Source organism: Xenopus laevis, chromosome 8L (assembly GCF_017654675.1).
Source record: "Xenopus laevis strain J_2021 chromosome 8L, Xenopus_laevis_v10.1, whole genome shotgun sequence".
Lineage (NCBI taxonomy): Eukaryota > Metazoa > Chordata > Amphibia > Anura > Pipidae > Xenopus > Xenopus laevis.
The window spans coordinates 102,605,102-102,623,738 of NC_054385.1; the positions used below are offsets into that span (position 1 = coordinate 102,605,102).

An 18,637-nucleotide genomic window follows, 5' to 3' on the forward strand; every position below is an offset into this window, starting at 1 on the left:
TAATTACGTCATCACACTCTAATGATTAACTAATGATTAATTAACAAAGGCAACAGATTACTTAGTAAAGTCCTTATGTTCAAGCTCCTTCCTTTTCAGCTTTTGTTGCATTTGCAACTGAAACAGCACATCAGTTGTCTATATGTGGAGCCCAAATTTTCATTAAACTCCGATTCAGAACCGAGCTAACTGGCCAACAATCACACTCATTAGCGTGTGTGTATGTTTATTGGCCAATTATGAATAATATGGGTAGCAAATGTCAAGCTCATATTATAAATTTGGTCAGCATTGTACAATATCTGAATTCCAGTCATAATTGGCTTGCAAATAGCCAACTTAACTCCATATTTTCCTGCACGATCGCCACATCTAAAATCTACCTCATTTTTGAAACCACCTTATACAGCTTCATCACACACTTAGAGAAAACTCCTTTCTTCAGTTTATGCTTGTAATAAGAAAACTCTTGAGTTATATTTTAATTGTAACTCAGTGTAGCAGAATTTTTTCACAGATTGCACAATCACCTGGTCTTTTTTTTATTTTTGATACTCACAAGCTCAGAAAAGTCACCTTAACATTTCAATTCCTGGTAGAATTTAGCATTTTAAAGTTGCTGTAAAGCACTGTGCATACTGTAAAAATGCTGCAGTATTTATATACATTGCACCTCCAAAATGTATAACTTGAATGCTCATCTAATACTTTATAGCACCACTAGAACCCCCAGTTGGCCGAATGCTGCCCGAGTGATGTTATAATTGGGGCAGCAGAATTTAATATTTGAATACGTAAATCATATAGGCAGGGGTCCAACAGTTTGAGGAATCCTTACACACGTGTGTATAAAAAAAGGAGTGTATTATATTTGTTTCCTTCTTGTTTTATCTACCGTAAAGATATAAAGAGGCCACTTATATGTTGGAACATCAAGATACTGGTCTGCTCGTATCTGCACTTGTTGGAACCATCAAGTATCACTAAAAACAGATGGTGTATGGAATGTTGCGTGGTGATTTACTGGGATCTAAGGTTATCATCTAATTATATTGTTATAGTAGGGTTATAGGGTAAGGTTATCATCTAATTATATTGTTATAGTAGAGTTATAGGGTGTAGTACTACCCTATAAGGGTTTTTGTTTGTGTTTCTTTTTAGGATTTTGCACACCAAAAAAAAGATGTTCTAGTGCTGATTGTCTTAAACCATTTTATGGTTTAGCTTTGAAGCTTTTACTAATACTTTGATTTACAGGTAGTGGCATAACTTGAAATTCCCAGGTCCCCGTGCAAAAAAAATGTATTGGAGCTTCCCACACATGCAGGTCTTTCAAGCACCCCCCCCCCAAGCTGTGGTTGTGAGATCTGCTTATAAATAGTTATAACACTTCTTACATACATATGATTTTTAATTTAACATTTGTTAGACACTGTTAGGTGTAGCTGTATGCAACATACTCTTCCAGTGAACAGAAAATATTCTATCATCACAGACTGTTTCCTTGAGCTAAAATAGTAGAGTAAGTCTGATTACAGAAAAAAATCGAGAAAAATACATATCTGGATTATTTTCAAACCATCGCTAGAAATCTTATTCAATACATTAGCACATTTTTTTCAAAACAAAACAGTATTCTCTAGAGCTCTATACACAGACAAACATCTACTGTTGGCAGTTCCTTGCATACCTTCTTCCACACTGCTTCCAGAACAAGTAGGGTGGACATTCCACAGAGTTTGCATAAAGGAGGCATCCACCTGGATGTTACTCATTCCATTGGATATGGAGAGATGCTGTAAATATATAAACAATTGTATTCAAGTTAAACTTTTGAACCACATAAGAGACCCAGACACATGCTTACACACATCTAAGTGGGAGACTTTTAATAAAACAATTTTAATAAATGTAGCATATTTTTTAAATACTCATTAGAACTTTTGAAATTAAAGGCTTGAAAAATATTCAGCGTTATTATTTTGCAGGCTGTAAAAGAGCAAAGATAAATCAGTCCTATGACAGTGAGGATTCATTAATCCGCAGTAATTACTACTTCATGGCACGGACCACTATACTCTGCATATTAAGTGACGGCACAATGTCTTCTTCATGAGGATTTGTTTCTTTGAAGGAATGGGTCTTCCCTGTCAGGGGGCTCCTATAACCGCTGGTTGGAGCAATAACCGTATGCATAATGTATCTATTTTCAACTTTAATCATTTACAATCATGGGCATTGTAAACCCCTTGTTCCTGGCCTTATATTTTCTTGTCTCGGACTTGGTACCAGGGAGCACATTTCTAGTGCAGAGAGAATAGGTGTCCTCGCCAACTAGAGGCGCAGCACATCCAGTAAAAAGAAAAAAAGTGGGAATTAGCTAAGGCATGTATGTCAATGAGTGTGAAGAAGTGTCTGTTGCTGGGCAAAGGGGCACATATGAGAATATATACACTTTGGGGCCCATTTACTTAGCTCGAGTGAAGGAATAGAATAAAAAAACGGAATTTCGAATGTTTTTTTGGCTACTTTGACCGTCGAACTGGCTACTTCGACCTTCGACTACGACTTGGAATCAAACGATTTGAACTAAAAATCGTTCGAATATTCGACCATTCGATAGTCGAAATACTGTCTCTTTAAAAAAAACTTCAACCCCCTACTTCGCCACCTAAAACCTATCGAAGTGCAATGTTAACCTATGGGGAAGGTCCCCATAGGCTTTCTAATGTTTTTTTGATCGAAGAAAAATCGTTCAATCAATGGATAAAAATCCTTTGAATCGAACGATTGGAAGGATTTAATCGTTCAATCGAATGATTTTTCGTTAGATCGTTCGATCAAACCAATTGCGGTAAATCCTTCGACTTTGATATTCGAAGTCGAAGGATTTACATTCAGCAGTCAAATATCGAGTGTTAATTAACCCTTGATATTCGACCCTATGTAAATCTGCCCCTTTGTGTAGTGATCTCTCTTGCTTTGTCTTTTAGTTTTGTCTTTTAGCTATGTTTTTTAACTCGATCTTGCCTGATCCCTGCCTGTACTTATCTATCCAGAATAGGGATGGGCAAATTTTTTTGCCAAGTTTCGCAGCGAAAATGACGCCCATAGACTTCAATGGGAGAAAAATTTGCGCAGGTAGGGGTACACATACATGCCTCCTCCGGCCCGCCCTCTTAGATCAAGCGCTGCTTAATGCAGGCAGTACTCAATCCAGTGGCCATGCAGACGCAAAGTGCAAAAAATATGGCCCTTTTTTTTGCACTTTGCACACTGTGTCCTGCATTGTAAATAATACAAATCTATAAACTAAATATATCTGTGGTACATTTTTTGGATATTTATATCACATCATTAACCTGTTGGTTACTATTATAACAGCTTGCTACAATTCCAAGCGTCTACAAAAAAACATACATTGCTTTTTCCTTCCTTTTCTTTGGAGAACTGGCAACGGGGGAGCTTTGTAGTATTTTGTCACCCCAGCAATCTATTGCTTCAGAGGTAGAGGGACAAAGCAAATTTCTCCTCTATTCAAATTGGGTGGGAAAAGTCACAGTTGCACTTGCATCTTGTTCTATCTAGTGGCTGGAATGGAAGTTTAAAATACAGGGGTGGGGCATTTTCAAATGATACATACTTGTCACTAGACAGGACAATGCTCAATTATTGCAATTTACAATCAGGGCAACAAAAATATAAATCTCCCTGCATCAGCCGTATTATTAAACCAATGAAAAGTTAAATTATTATTTTTTAATATAGATAACATTGTTTGGAATGGCCAAATGTGTACTTCAGTTAATGATTCCCACTATTGCTATTCTGTACCAATAGAATGAAATCAAAAGAAGCAAATTTGCTTTTTATTATTATAGAACCAAATAAATACCCCCTCTAAATTCAGAACGTAGTATTTGTCTTAAAGTGGACCTGTCACCCAGACACAAAAATCTGTTTAATAAAAGTCCTTTTCAAATTAAATATGAAATCCAATTTCCATTTTTTATTAAAGCATTCACAGCTGTTGTAAGCTCATTTAAAAATCTCAGCTGTCAATCAAATATTGTCTGCCCCTCCTCTATGCCATGGGCAGACAATTACTTTCACTTCCCATTCAGCACTTCCTACATGTCACTGCTCTCCCCACATCCCCCTGTTCTCTTCATAATTTAATTGTTTAACTAGTGCTTGGGGATGGACATCAGGTCCCCATTCTGGTGCACAAACAAGATTTTGAGATGATGAAAGGCTTGTCTTAATAACAGTGTTCACAAAATGGCTCCTGCCTGCTTGCTGTAATTATGAATTCCCAGACCGAAGGAAACAAGATTCAAATAATTTATATAGTGTAATTAAAGTTCATTTGGCTTGACTAATGTGATAAAATAGGATCTAAAATATTTTTTTTGGGTGGCAGGACCCCTTTAAGGGGATAATAAAAACATAAAAATAAATCATATAGTTCCCACTTACAAGGTATCTTTCTGAAGAAACGCTGACCAAAATTAGGTCATCACCAATGCGGACTTTCTCTCCTTCTGACCTTTGTTTGGATGCAGGGTGTATTGTCCACCAGCAGGCCTCACCTATGCAAACAAGTTATAGGTCACTTTACTTCTTCCAATGTAAGTCAAACATATACAATTTTATGATAAAAAAATGTAAAGAATATGTTCCATTCTTTATTCTAAAGCATATGCTGATTAAAAAGCATCGAAGAAGTCACCTTATCTGTACTGAGTCAGACATTTTGTATGCACAAAAGTTGCACATAGGCACAAAATAGTTATCTGACAGAGGCGGATGTCATAGAACAGTAAGAAATGTGAATTGAATTAAATGAATTGTTGAATGATTTTGCTTCTCTATGTGAAACAGTTAAAATGATGAAGGCACAAAATCAATATTTAAATTGGTGACAGCTGTGTTGATCCCTTTTGCATACCAGCACAATAGTAAATACTACTGTTCCAAATAAGATCATGCAACTTGCTATTGGCTGATGTCATATCCTCATGTAGATAAGATGTAACATGTGTCTGATGAGCAATCAATTTGCCTGGTTATTAGTCTGGTAACACTGCGGCTGACTCTGTAGCTGTGGAGAAACTTTGTATGTATATATCCAAGAACACTTGGGGGGTTATTTACTAAACCTCAAAATTACCTGGCCTCGCTTTTTGGGGCAAAAACTAAAAAAAAATAAACAAATTTTTCAAGATTTATTATACCCCAATGTTGCAAAAAGCAAGAATCCGAAAATCCGCCATCTCAGACCTCTCAAGGTCACGTATAAGTCAATGGGAGATGTCTCTATCCCAGATGTAAGATTTCATGGTCTGCGTTGTGTTTAGCCCAATAATCCACTAAATTTGGGGTTTTCAGACAAATAACAGAAAAAATCGAGTGATTAGGGGGAAAAAGTCAGAAAAAATCATATAATTTGGGTTCTCACTCGATTTTATCTTTTTTTTCCCGATCTGATTGATTCAGGTTATTTTATTAATAAATAAGGCAAAATTGGGGATGGGAGTTTGACCAAGCTTTTTTTATTTAAATAATTAAATAGATTCGGATTTTAGTGAATAACCCCCTCAGTGTCAGGAAGAGGTTGGAAACAAGTTTTTTCTATATTTGGCTTTCTTTCATGTATCACCCAGCTGACTCTCTTGGCCCCACACAGTCTTCTGCTAGACCTTGTCTCCACCACGAGATAATGCTGAAAATATCCATCTTTAAATTCATGGACAGTAGCATAATCAACGTATTTGTGATCATTGATTGCGCAACGTTATCAACTGATTTGCTGTGCCTTATGTCATCATTGTGATTCACCATGCTGCACTACAGTTTCACTTTGGTTGTAGTTTAGTATTCCTCAGTGGTGTATAGGATTCAACCATTTTCCCTTACTCTGACCTAACTGCTTTCGTGGCTCAGAGAACCTAAGAGGTTGATTTTCTCTTTGTTTTAGTGTAATCCCAAAGTCTGGGACAGAGGTTGCTTTTATATAATTAACATGCCAGTTGGATTATATGCCATCTTCTAGCAGCCTACAGCTGGTTACTGAGCAGAAGGATAATTGGTCCTCCCTGGAGCAAGTGAGTGTGAAACATTGTTACAATGGTTGGGTGATAAAAAGTGACATGTGAGGACTACAAAAGGATTTTCTCTTTGGGAAGGTTTTAGCATTGGCATAAAGTAGAATGAGGGAATGTAATGTTGTATCTACATCCATCAAGAAAGAGGCTGACATCATAATGTAAACAATTTTGTGGTTAATTTAGCACATCATTTCCCTTAGGCGAGTTTAAAAAGAGATTAAACAAAATGTTTATATTTTATTTTTTATTTTATTGCAGAGAAGCAGAAACACTATCAATAAAGGAGAAGTAAACCTGTAAATTGTCAGTGTAAAATTGATGAGTGTACCATTCTAATAACTTTTGCAATGAACATTCATTATTTATTCTTTTTTTATTCCAAGATATTAAGGGAAATCTGTACTGTTAATATGAATGAATTCTGTTCTAACAGCGCCACCTGCTGGTCAAATTCCACAGATGAACATCAGAGTAGCCTCTTTCTTTCTCCTGACAACTTTCTTGACTACTTGGTGGTCAGACTGGTGGGAAACTGACCAGCAGGTGGCGTTGTTGTATAAAAATTCATTCATATAAACAATAGATTTCCCTTAATATCTTGGAATGAAAAAATAATAAATAATGAAGGTTCATTGCAAAAGTTCCTAGACTAGCACCCTCATCAATGTTACATTCACTTATTTTAAGGGTTTACTTACCATTTATGTATATATGTTTATTGTCATGTGTTTCACTCTGCAGTAATTAAAGTGTTGTCAAGAAACAATGATGATGATATCTTATCTGCAGTGGAGCTCAGTTCACAGAAGAAGTACATGGACATGTACAGTAAGGAATGGCAGGTTAATTCTTTAGAATTTTTTTTTACATACATACATACAAATACACAAATTAGTTCAGTACCTGTAGAAGTATTCCGCAATCCCACATCAAAAGCAAGCTTATCTGTGAGGGATCTTGATGTTGTCAAACACGTTAAATACTGCAAATGATGGCGACATTTTGAAAAAACACTAGCATAAGTATCAGAAGAAAAATTAAATATAATAAACAATGTCTAAATACATTTACAGGTATGCCTAATGCCTAAATAAATGCTGGAACCCAAAAGACACTTGAGCCCTTCCAAAAGATTCAGGGAGATTAGTTGCCAGGCGACAAATCTCCTCTTCTTTGCGGCGACTAATCTCCCCGATCTGCCTTCCCCTGCCTTTCGCCGGCTAAAATGTAAATCGCCTGGGGGCAGGTACATGGAAAGCTTTGTTTTTCAAACTCGTAATTGTCTCTCGAAGGAAACTTCGGGGAACTTCGGAAAATTAATTGCTCTATGTGCCTGCCCCCAGGCGATTTACATTTAAATCGGCGGAAGGAAGATTGGAGAGATTATTCGCGGCAAAGAAGAGGAGATTTGCCACCTGGTGACTAATCTTCCCGAATCTGCCAGACCCTTAAACTGTCAATTTTGTCATTTAGGGTCTGGCAACACAGGTAGATTCGGGGAGATTAGTCATCAGGCGACAAATCTCCTCTTCTTCGTGGTGAGTAATCCCCCCCATCTGCCTTCCCCGGTTAAAATGTAAATCGCCTCCGAAGTTGCCCGAAGTTTCCTAGTGAGGCAAATTCGGGTGACTTCGGAAAACAAAGCGCTCTGTGTGGCTTCCCCAAGGCAATTTTCATTTTAGCCGGCAGAAGGCAGATCAGGGAGATTAGTCACCGCGAAGAAGAGGAGATTTGTCATCAATGTCCAAATGAAAGCACTGATGGTGGTCACAAGTTTCAGTCTGGAAGTAGAGTATTATGACCAGGGTTGAATTTATTATTCCTCTGGCCCCTTGGCTGACTCCCAACAACCCCACCCCCTCCCAATCCACTCAAACACATCCCCCTTATGAATCTGCCACTATCACTATTTTCTGTCCTAACCAACATCGATATATACCCAATACTTGAGGGAGATTATCCAATGGCATTCACATTTTGTCCACAAATCTAAATCATGGCGTAATAATAATTTTACAATTTTTAGTGGCCAAAGTGAAAGACATTTAACTGTGATACCAACATGAATTTGTAGCCTCTTCATGTGCACAATCTGCAGTATCCTTAAAGTATTTATTTAAATACGATGTGTAGTATTTATTTAAAGAAGATGTGTGGATGAACAGATGTGTATCTAAACATACAGAATGCAAAAATGGAATGTTCTCAGAATTTGCTGGATTGAGCAGAAGAATATTTAAGGATGAAGCACAATAGTCATAACAGTATTAAATCTTCCAGCTGTTCAAACCGTTTCCAAACCTGTTGAAATGTTCAAAATGTTGTTAAGATCCATTATTAACAGTAGTTATGGACAGTAATTAAGAAGACCTGATAAAAAGCCCTGAGTTTTTGTGGTCTACTCTTAAATCCCAGCCTATTCAGTGTTTTCTAACTGCACCTACTTTGCCTCTTTTGGAGAGAAAAGAGAAAATTCTCATCTAACTTTTCTAATGTTGAACACACATTCTCCCATCTTGGAATACTGGTATGTCACCTGCCATATTTTCACTTACCATTCCACTGAACGAATGGCGAAGCAAGATTGCATGACCATAAAGCAATGTCCTATGTCCTCCTCCTTGCGATGCCTACAGTATAAGCAAGAGAAAATATCGACAATCAGCAAATAACTTAAATTGGGTGGCTGAACAAATCCAGCTGCATTATCTGCATATGTTCAATCTTTGGAAAGGTGGAATCATTCCATGGGATAACCAAATCTCAAAGACACTTTATAGGAAAGACATATATATTAACAATTAGATAAAGAACAATAGAATGCCAAAGACTGAACTACAAAATCTATGTTGCGGTTACTGACATTATAAAGGGATTATAAGTAGAAAACACAATGCACAAGGCTATGGGGGCACATACATGCTGCCAACAAGGGGCAAGCTATATATCAAGCATATCAAGCATATCTTGCACAAAAAGAATGTTTCAAAATGCAATGATTAAATATGCAGGAATAATCATTATATTTTAAATGAGAACCTAACCACAAATAAATGAAATCACAGTAAAATGTTCTGCTTGATATATAGCCAAAACAGATGCATTGTGGGTAAGATTTAGGGGCAGATTTATCAAAGGTCGAGTTGGGTTTTCTAGAAAAATTTACGTTTTTCAAGGGTAGTTTCAGTAAAAACATGAATTTTTTGGGATAAAAAAAATAGCATTATTATACTCCGATGCTGCAAATAGCTGCAAATCCAAAAATACTCCAGCTTAAACCTGTCGAGGTCATGTAGAAGTCAATGGCAGAGGTTCCTTAAACCATTTGAAGATGTCTGTAGCCTTTATGATGTTCGGGTTTTTTTCAGTGATTTTTGCGCAATTTGAGCGATTTGAGTTTTCTTTTGCCAATAACTCGATCAATTTGAGTATTCAAGTTTTCCCCCCCGATTGCACTGATTCGAGTTTTTTACATTATAAAAAAAACTCACAAACTCAACCTTTGATAAATAACCCCCTTAGTGTTGTTCATGGAACAATTATTCTTACCTTCCTGGTAAACTTCTTAGAAGCAATAAATGAAACAAATAGTAATGAAATATAGTGTATTTTTGAAATATGCAGCACGGTTACAACAGTACAACTTCTTGCAAGAATAGCATCATATTAGAAAAACAAGTAAATGCATTGATCAGCCTGCTAAAATAGAACAAGTATCATCATATAATAGGGATGCGCAAAATATTCGGCCGAATACCGAACCGAATCCTAACTAGGGGTGGGAAGAGGAAAACATTTTTTCGTTCTTGTTTTTGTGACGAAAAGTCACGCAATTTCCCATGTCCCTTCATTTGCATATGCAAATTAGGATTCGATTTGGCCTGGCAGAAGGATTCGGTCGAATTTGAATATTGCTGAAAAAGGCCGAATCCTGGATGAATCCCGAAGCGAATCCTGGATTCGTTGCATCCCTATCATATAACCTTCGTTGTATAGCGATAAAACAAACTTTTTTGTCTGTAGGGATTATATATATGTTTTTTTTTTTTAAATGTGCAAGTAACACGCACCTTGTCCTGATTTCACACATTAAAGGGGTCATTCACCATAAAATTTAAATGTAGCCTTAAAACTATATGCATTTGACTTTTTAAAAATATGTATATGCATATTTTTAATATTGATATTTTTGTTCTGCAGCTTTCAAGCTTGGTATTTCAACTGCTATCTGGCTTGGAAGTCAGTATAAAAGATTCAAAAAAGGAGCAGAAAAGAAAGAAAATAAACGCGGACGCTGCTCAGAGTCAGGAGGAGCAATTGCAGGCTGGAAATAGGCAAAGGAGGAATTGCTTATAATTATAAAAAAAAAAAACAAAATAAAAAAGAACAACATGCTAAAGGTTAATTTAAAGGTAAACGCCCCCCTTAAAATATCAAGAGCTGCAAAATAATAACAAAAGGTATGCTGGTCTCTACATTTTGAAATAAAAAAAACATCTTTCCTTTGTTTGACGTTACATAACTATGGAGTGTAATTTCATGTAGACCTTCAACATGTCACCTCTTTACAGAGGATTCTTACAGTTTTTGCATTGAAATGAAAGCAGTAACGTCATTCATGTGATCTCTATGTGTGTATATGAAATTCATGAGACATCAGTCTTCTCCACATTGCAGCAAAGACTTTGATATTACATGACTCACCTATGAGCCAGCTCTGACTTAAGCATCACATGTGCCAGGCACGTAAGTAATAAACCTGCCCATAGACATAGACATGTTTACCAAAGGGAAATGAGAAAATTCTCCAAAAGTATTCCAAAATATGAAAAGATTGCTTGGTCTTTGAAGTTGTTTTTGCAGAAATTTGAAGGAAATCATGTCCAAATTTTACAAAATCATGCAATGTAGCAAGTTCAAGGTGTATTCGGAATCTGCACTGGCTGTTCTTTTTGCATCTACTTTGATATTTACTTTTTAAGTCACATGGCTATGCTAGCTAACCTGTGGCCATTTAGTAGTACCCGTTCATATGCAATGCCTGTCTTATTAGGAGTATATCATAGCATATTGCAGATTTTTCAGGTTAAGAGGAATCATAGACTTCATGTGCTGAGGGCAAATGAGTATAACCTGCAGATAACACAGATTGTGATGGTGGTTCACCATTTAGTTAACTTTTAGGGGCCCATTCACTAAGTTCGAGTGAAGGAATAGAGGAAATAAAACTTCGAATTTCGAAGTGTTTTTTTGGCTTCTTCGACCATCAAATGGGCTACTTCGACCTTCGAAACGAACGATTCGAACTAAAAATCGTTCAACTATTCGATAGTCGAAGTACTGTCTCTTTAAGAAAAAATTCGACCCCCTAGTTCGCCACCTAAAAGCTACCGAAGTCCATGTTAGCCTATGGGGAAGGTCCCCCATAGGCTTTCCAAGTTTTTTCTGATCGAAGGATAATCCTTCGATCGATGGATTAAAATCCTTTGAATCGTTTGATTCGAAGGATTTAATCGTTTCATCGATGATTATTCCTTCGTTCGATCGAACGAATTGCGCAAAACCCTTCGACCGATATTCGAACTCGAAGGATTTTAATTCGCCAGTCGAATATCGAGGGTTACTTAACCCTCGATATTTGACCCTTAATACATCTGCCCCTAAGTATGCTATAGCATGGCTAATTCTAAGCAAAATTTCAATTGGTCTTCATTTTTTATTTTTTTTTGCCTTCTTTTGACTCTTTCCAGCTTTCAAATTGGGGGTCTCCATCTAAAAAAACAAATGCTCTGTAAGGCTGCATATTTATTGCTATTGCTACTTTTTAATAGTCATCTTTTTATTCAGGTCCCGCCCTATTCATTTCCCAGTCTCTTATTAATTTGGTAATTTGAACCCTAGCAACTAGACTGCTAAAATTGCAAACTGCAAAAGTGCTGAATAAAAAGCTAAATAATAATTGCAAATTGTCTCTCTCTCTACATTATACTAAAATATTACAACCACTTTAAGTGTAACTACGCATACATACTTACTTTGAGAGGGGGGACTGGCAGATGTATATGGTTATACATATACATATCTGATGTCTATAGAATGGAGTTTATGTTTGGAAGAATCTTTGCCTAGGCAGAAGACTACTCTTTTTATAAAATGTATTCCATATTACAGATATAAGATTCTGTAAAAACCTCAATTTTAATGCCCTGATTTTATGTTTTTCTTGTATTTTACACAGTTTATCTGTGGTCCTGCCAACATATAATGAATAATTAAATTTCCCTGGATTTTACACCATATTTTTCAAGTCCCCTGAAAACATAAAATGTGGGTTCTACGGTATACAGTATTTTAACTATACAGGATTCATTTTAACAAGGGAATAAACAATGGTACATGATACAGAGTGTAGATCTAGGCAATAGCTGCTCACGTGTATCATAGGCCTGATCATTTCCATAAACTATAAGAAACAGGGCTACGGGATTGAGTAACTAACATAGGTGCACTAATCCAGCCTATCAGATCATGTTTTGCCTACATTTTCTATTCGACTGATAAAACTTAAATTGCTTACTGGCTGTTGCTGGTAAAAGCAATAGATCTATTAAGCAGATATTATTAATTAACTGGTGCCTGTTTGAGATCACATCTGCAGTTTTCTTGCCCCATATTCCTTCTTTAGGACAAACTACAGCTAAATATAAAGTCCTACACTGCAGTCACTCATAATAGCAGCCAGTTGAAACATTTTCTTGATGAATTTCTCTATAGAATAATGTATGTAATTTTCCAGGTATTCTGTGTGTTTGTACATAGCATGGCGCTGGATCTCCATCCAATGATATGCTCGCAACAGCAGCCAGATCTATACAGGGGGCAGTGACGATTCATTTTACTATGGGCTGCAAACTACAATGACAAGGGCCAATGAAATGATAAATGAGATATATCAATCATACCCTTCAAAAAGAGTGAGTGGGGGAAGGGCTGTAATCCCTTGTTCCCTGCGGTGCTGACATTTACCTCAGCACCAGAGACAAGATTTAGCTATCCCTGCCTCTAACACTACACAGAGGGGAGGCACAAAGACGTTAACCCTGCCACGGCAGCAGAAGCCCTTCCAGCACTGATCACACTGACAGGCGGCATTAATGAGATGCCTGAGCAGACAGTTTAATAGGAATCCTGCAGTACAGTGATATTCTGATTCACTCTGCTGTTTACAGCTGGTGACACCACCCCAGGAGAAACCACATATAGCTGTATTCCTGTACAACTGTAACAGAACAATCTGCTGATCTTGTGCTTTGAGAACCGGGGGAAAGATACTGGCGCATCATGTACAGAGAACTAGAGAACAGAAACAGAAGTGAATGCGGAAAGGCTTACAAAAACTGTGATCTCCAATAAATCTGCTGCCTCCCAGCAATTGTACGACAGTTACTATACTGCATGTTCGAATAGAAAGTCAACTGTAGGTTCCCAAGGATAATAAGAAAATATTAGCTGGATATGTGAAACAGAAGAAATAAATGGGAGTGCCGATGACTACAGATGGCATCTCATTAACAGGGCATCAAGACTCCCATCATCTTCAACGGAAACTGGTAGAAAGTGACAGAGCAATTGAGCTTTTCACATGTTTATTTCCAAAAAACCACACATTAGAGCATTTTCACATGGCAGTTGCCTAAAAGCACTGGCATGAGCATATAGAGAGAAACAAATCTAATTTTAAAGAAAAGGCACCTGTCACCCCATAATTGTTCCAGCACAGAAGGTGCAGGCTAACAGAACCCACCAGCATCAGTTCAAGCTGGTCAGTCTCTTTGTCCAGCGAATTGAGGAGCAGGAGGTGGGGGGTCAAAGGACCAGACCAAAAGTGCAGAAGAGCTGCATGCCTAGCATCCCCCATCTATGCACCCTAGGCAAGTGTTTCTTCTGCCTAACCCTGGTTCCGGCCCTGGAACCCACATTCTGGTTGGGGGAACCAATAGTTTTGGCAAGCATGTTTTATGGCAAGCATTTGCATTATGAGTACCTCTCCTGGTGTGCTCGTTATGCACCTGCATGTGATGTGCATATTTAGCAAAAGCTCTGGCACGTTTCTCAAACTCACAATATGGCAGCCCACACCAGGAATTGACTCCAGGTGCAGGTGGCCTAGTGCTCGGGGACTACTTAAAACAAAACTATTGGTTCCCCCAACCAGAGAGTAGGCTCTATTAGCCCACACCTCCTGTGGTGAAAGCTGTTATGGGGTGATAGGTATTCTTTAATGGTGCATTGTATCTTTTATTCTGCTGACATTTACAAAATATAAGCCATTGCTCTGCAGTGACCTGAATGCACTATTAATGCATGCTCTAACTGTGCATGGCTGGAAACACGGAGGATTAGCTGATAAATTACAGTACACAAAGCAGGAAAACAGTTTTTCTAACTTTTTATTTTGTTTAACTCCTTGCTTCAAACTCCTGTGTTTCTAACTCCAGTTTAAGATCCTCAGTTTGAACAGCACCCACTTAGGGTGGTGGCAGACGGAGAGATTAGTCGCCCAGCAACTAATCTCCTCTACTGCGGGTGACATCTCCCCAACTGCCTTCATGCCGGCAAGAATACGAGTCACAAGCGGGATAGCGGCTTTGCCTCACGAGGCAACTTGGGAAATCCGAATCGATCTCACCGGCGATTTATATTCTTGCCCCCCGGAAGACAGTTTGGGGAAATTAGTCGCCCGCAGTAGGGGAGATTATTTAATGGGCAACTAACTTCCCCGTCTGACACCAGCCTATCCATAGCTAATCAAATCTCATCCACAACTCTAACTTCAAAGCATTAGGGTAAAGCCACACTGTGCTGATTATCGGCCTGCGGAAAAAAACAGGTCGAGAATCTGCCACTGTAATCAGCATTTTCCTTGTCTTCACCCAGAACCACTGTTTTGGCCCAGGTGCAGGCTTTGTCTTCACTTCATTTTTAAATATTTTAATAGCATTACAGATCACCTTGGAATTCAGGTACCTTTAATACAGCACTCGGGTTGTACACGTATATAAGCCTTTCCAGCAATGAGACTGTGTCAGTTCATAAGTATTTAATCTAAAGTAATTCTTCTAGGGACTTCACAAATTGTTATCCCAATTAAAACTACGTCCACTTAATTACATTGTAAGGGGCATGACTGAAAATAGGCTTGATATAACAAGGAGATGGAATTCTATTAGGCAAGTTCTATCATTGCATCTCTTGGGGCCTCAAGACTGACATTATTCATTTTTATTTCTTGCAGTAAATTTATAATTATAATAATGCACTCATTTTCCAACTTGTGTGGGGATTGTATACTATTAAAGATATGCAGACTGATTAAATAAAGGGATTCTCACGCAAACAGAAAGTGTGGCAGTGTAGAGCAGAACGAGGGGGATCTTAGCAGGCAAAGTTAGCAAAGCTGATTATAGAAGACATATAAACCATAGTAATGCTATAAGATTAAATCCCCATGCAGCGATGCACTGTGGATTTTGTTTCTCTTAATCCTGTTAAAACTTAGTTTACCCACCTCAGTGGAACCCTGAATGAATAGATTATTACATTTTTATACTGAAGGAAAAACAGGGCTGAGGTGTTAATAACACCCAGATCTGCAATTTACATTTCTGTTGTGCTTACTCAGCAAGACTGGATCTTTACTATATGCTCAAATGTGCAATTGTCCCAGCAACATGTTCTCCCATGGGTCTTTTCCCTGCCATTTGGTCTGCAACACACAAATTAAAGGTGCAGCTAAAAGGGCTGTCTCACCACTTTCATTCTGACAGATCAGCTTCCATGAATGTCAAGGGAATTGTTTCAGACTGCAGAGATGTATGAAAAAGCCTCTTGATTGCATCTGATTGTATACATTATGTATCAACTGACTATCAATCGAGTGCCTATGTGGCTATACACAAAATATAACTGGCTTGTAGGTGTATGTACACACGACTGTGTATATATATATATATATATATATATATATACACACATATATATATATATATATATATATATATATATATATATATATATATATATATATATATATATATATATATATATATATATTTCCACAAAGAACCGCACTCCAACTTGTTCTGTTGAATAAATTCACATTTTATTGTGCTCAATTTGCTTGTCCAACGTTTCGGCCCACATTAGGGTCTTTGTCAAGGGAACCCCTCGGCCTGCATAATAATTTACTCTACTTTCAACAAAACAAGATACAGTGGTATGTCTTTCATTTCCCAGAAACATCTCAGTACTGAGGTGTTTTCTGAACAAAGAGTTTTAGTGAAGAAGTGTTCAGTTGCATAAAATTAAATCAAAAACTGGCTGTGCAAAAATTTGGGTACCCTTGTAATTTTGCTAATTTGAATGCATGTAATTGCTCAATGCTGATTAAAGGCAACACCAAATTGGTTGGATTAGCTCGTTAAGCCTTGCATTTCATAGGCAGGTGTGTCCAATCATGAGAAAAGGTATTTACAGTGGCCTAATGCAAGTTGTGCTCCTGTTTGACTCTCCTCTGAAGAGTGACAGCATGGGATCTTCAAAGCAACTCTCAAAAGATTCTGAAAACAAAGATTGTTCAGTATCATTGTTTAGGGGAAGGCTACAAAAAGCCATCGCATAGGTTTAAACTGTCAGTTTCAACTGTAAGGAATGTAATCAGGAAATGGAAGGCCACAGGCACAGTTGCTGTAAAACCCAGGTCTGGCAGGCCAAGAAAAATACAGGAGCGGCATATGCGGAGGATTGTGAGACTGGTTACAGACAACCCAAAGATCACCTCCAAAGAACTGCAAGAACATCTTGCTGCAGATGGTGTATCTGTACATTGTTCTACAATTCAGCACAATTTGCACAAAGAACATTTGTATGGCAGGGTGATGAGAAAGAAGCAATTTCTGCACTCATGCCACAAACAAAATCGCTTGTTGTATGTAAAAGCTCATTTAGACAAGCCACAGTCTGATGAGACAAAAATTTAGTTATATGGTCATAACAAAAAGCGCTTTGCATGTCGGAAGAAGAACACCGCATTCCAAGAAAAACACCTACTACCTACTGTCAAATTTGGTGGCGGTTCCATCATGCTGTGGGGCTGTGTGACTAGTTCAGGGACTGGGGCCCTTGTTAAAGTCCAGGGTCGAATGAATTCAACCCAATATCAACTGGTATTCTGCATGTGGAATTTTGTGCCCTATACATATTATTTTCACCATTCCATGCATTAAACATAAGATTGTAATCACTTGCCCATACTTCTACTTTTTTGCTTAGTGCTCCTGGAGTGTTTACACAGTTGTATTTTTTTTATCAATTTGCATCTTACTTTACATACCTATTGAGAATAAGGGGAAATTATAGATGAAAATATACACACATTTATATAATTGCTGAGCTGACATTATCTATTATAAATAAAATATTTGAAAATGGAGTAAAATGCATTATACAGGTATGGCATCCTTTATTTGGAAACCGGTTATCCAGAAAGCTCAGAATTACTAATGGCCATCTACCATAGAGTTTGTTTTAAGCAAATAATTCTAATATATCTAATCTATTCTAACTACATGAATCTATGATCTATATTGCTGAAAAAAACCTATTTGGTTTATTTCACGTTTAAATGGATTTTAGCAGACCTAAGGTATGGTGAACGAAATTAAAGAAAGATCCTATATCCAGAAAACTCCATGTCTCAATCATTCCAGAGAATAGATCCTATATCCATAGTACATATTTGGGGTAATATAATAAATGTCACAAAGTTCTCAATGCCTAGGGCGGCATTGGACCTAAATACAGCCCTGCATACATAGTCATGTCAAAGATGATAGGGTAAATCACATTGACCATACACAACATGGTGCAACACGGATTGTCATTCTATGTTTTTAAAACCTGTGGCACCAGTGCAGGAACAAGGACATCTGAATCCCAGCTGGTCATGTGCAAAACCCTGTGTACTGCCACTTACTTGTGCTGTCAAACCTCAACCACCTGCTATACAGAGTGCATTGAAGCTTTAATTTGTACTTAGTAAAGAGGTCAGGGCCCCTGAACCCACTAATAGCTGTACTAAGAGGTTGCCCTGTCTGCTGGAATTTACAAAGCACTCTGACCTTAACATGACGACACTGTAAATCAAAGTGATGTGCAATTTCCAGAAGACACCTGTTACAAAAACATAAAACCCTTCTTGGAATGCTTGGGCCGTACATCATTTGGGCAGGAGATGAACTTCAAAAAGACTGCTGAGCAAATCAGTGAAACCACTTCTGCAAGCTATGAATGCATATGACTTAATATATAAGGCTACATATTGCTAAACTGTACATACTGTATTTGAATAAACCTGCATATATACATTTTCACAACCATTATCAAATCATATTTTCAATATACACACGTTAAAATATGCTGTAGTTTATGGTATCTGAGGGGATGAACCAGAGAGGATCTCAATGAAT

At 37.6% G+C, this 18,637-nt stretch overlaps 1 protein-coding gene across 10 annotated transcripts in view; it reads right to left on the minus strand.

Annotated features, from left to right (window-relative positions):
• Positions 1–18,637, minus strand: part of ryr3.L (ryanodine receptor 3 L homeolog) — a 268,307-nt gene that overhangs the window by 170,741 nt on the left and 78,929 nt on the right. For 7 of the 10 annotated variants that reach the window (XM_041573332.1, XM_041573331.1, XM_041573327.1 and 4 more), the window contains exons 4-8: positions 9,660–9,674; positions 8,666–8,740; positions 7,014–7,092; positions 4,480–4,592; positions 1,691–1,796 (exon numbers count right to left, since the gene is read on the minus strand). In XM_041573332.1, coding sequence (XP_041429266.1) covers positions 1,691–1,796; positions 4,480–4,592; positions 7,014–7,092; positions 8,666–8,740; positions 9,660–9,674 — 388 coding nt within the window. The remainder of the gene's footprint in view (positions 1–1,690; positions 1,797–4,479; positions 4,593–7,013; positions 7,093–8,665; positions 8,741–9,659; positions 9,675–18,637) is intronic. The other 3 variants (XM_041573333.1, XM_018231167.2, XM_041573328.1) reach the window with 1 other exon arrangement.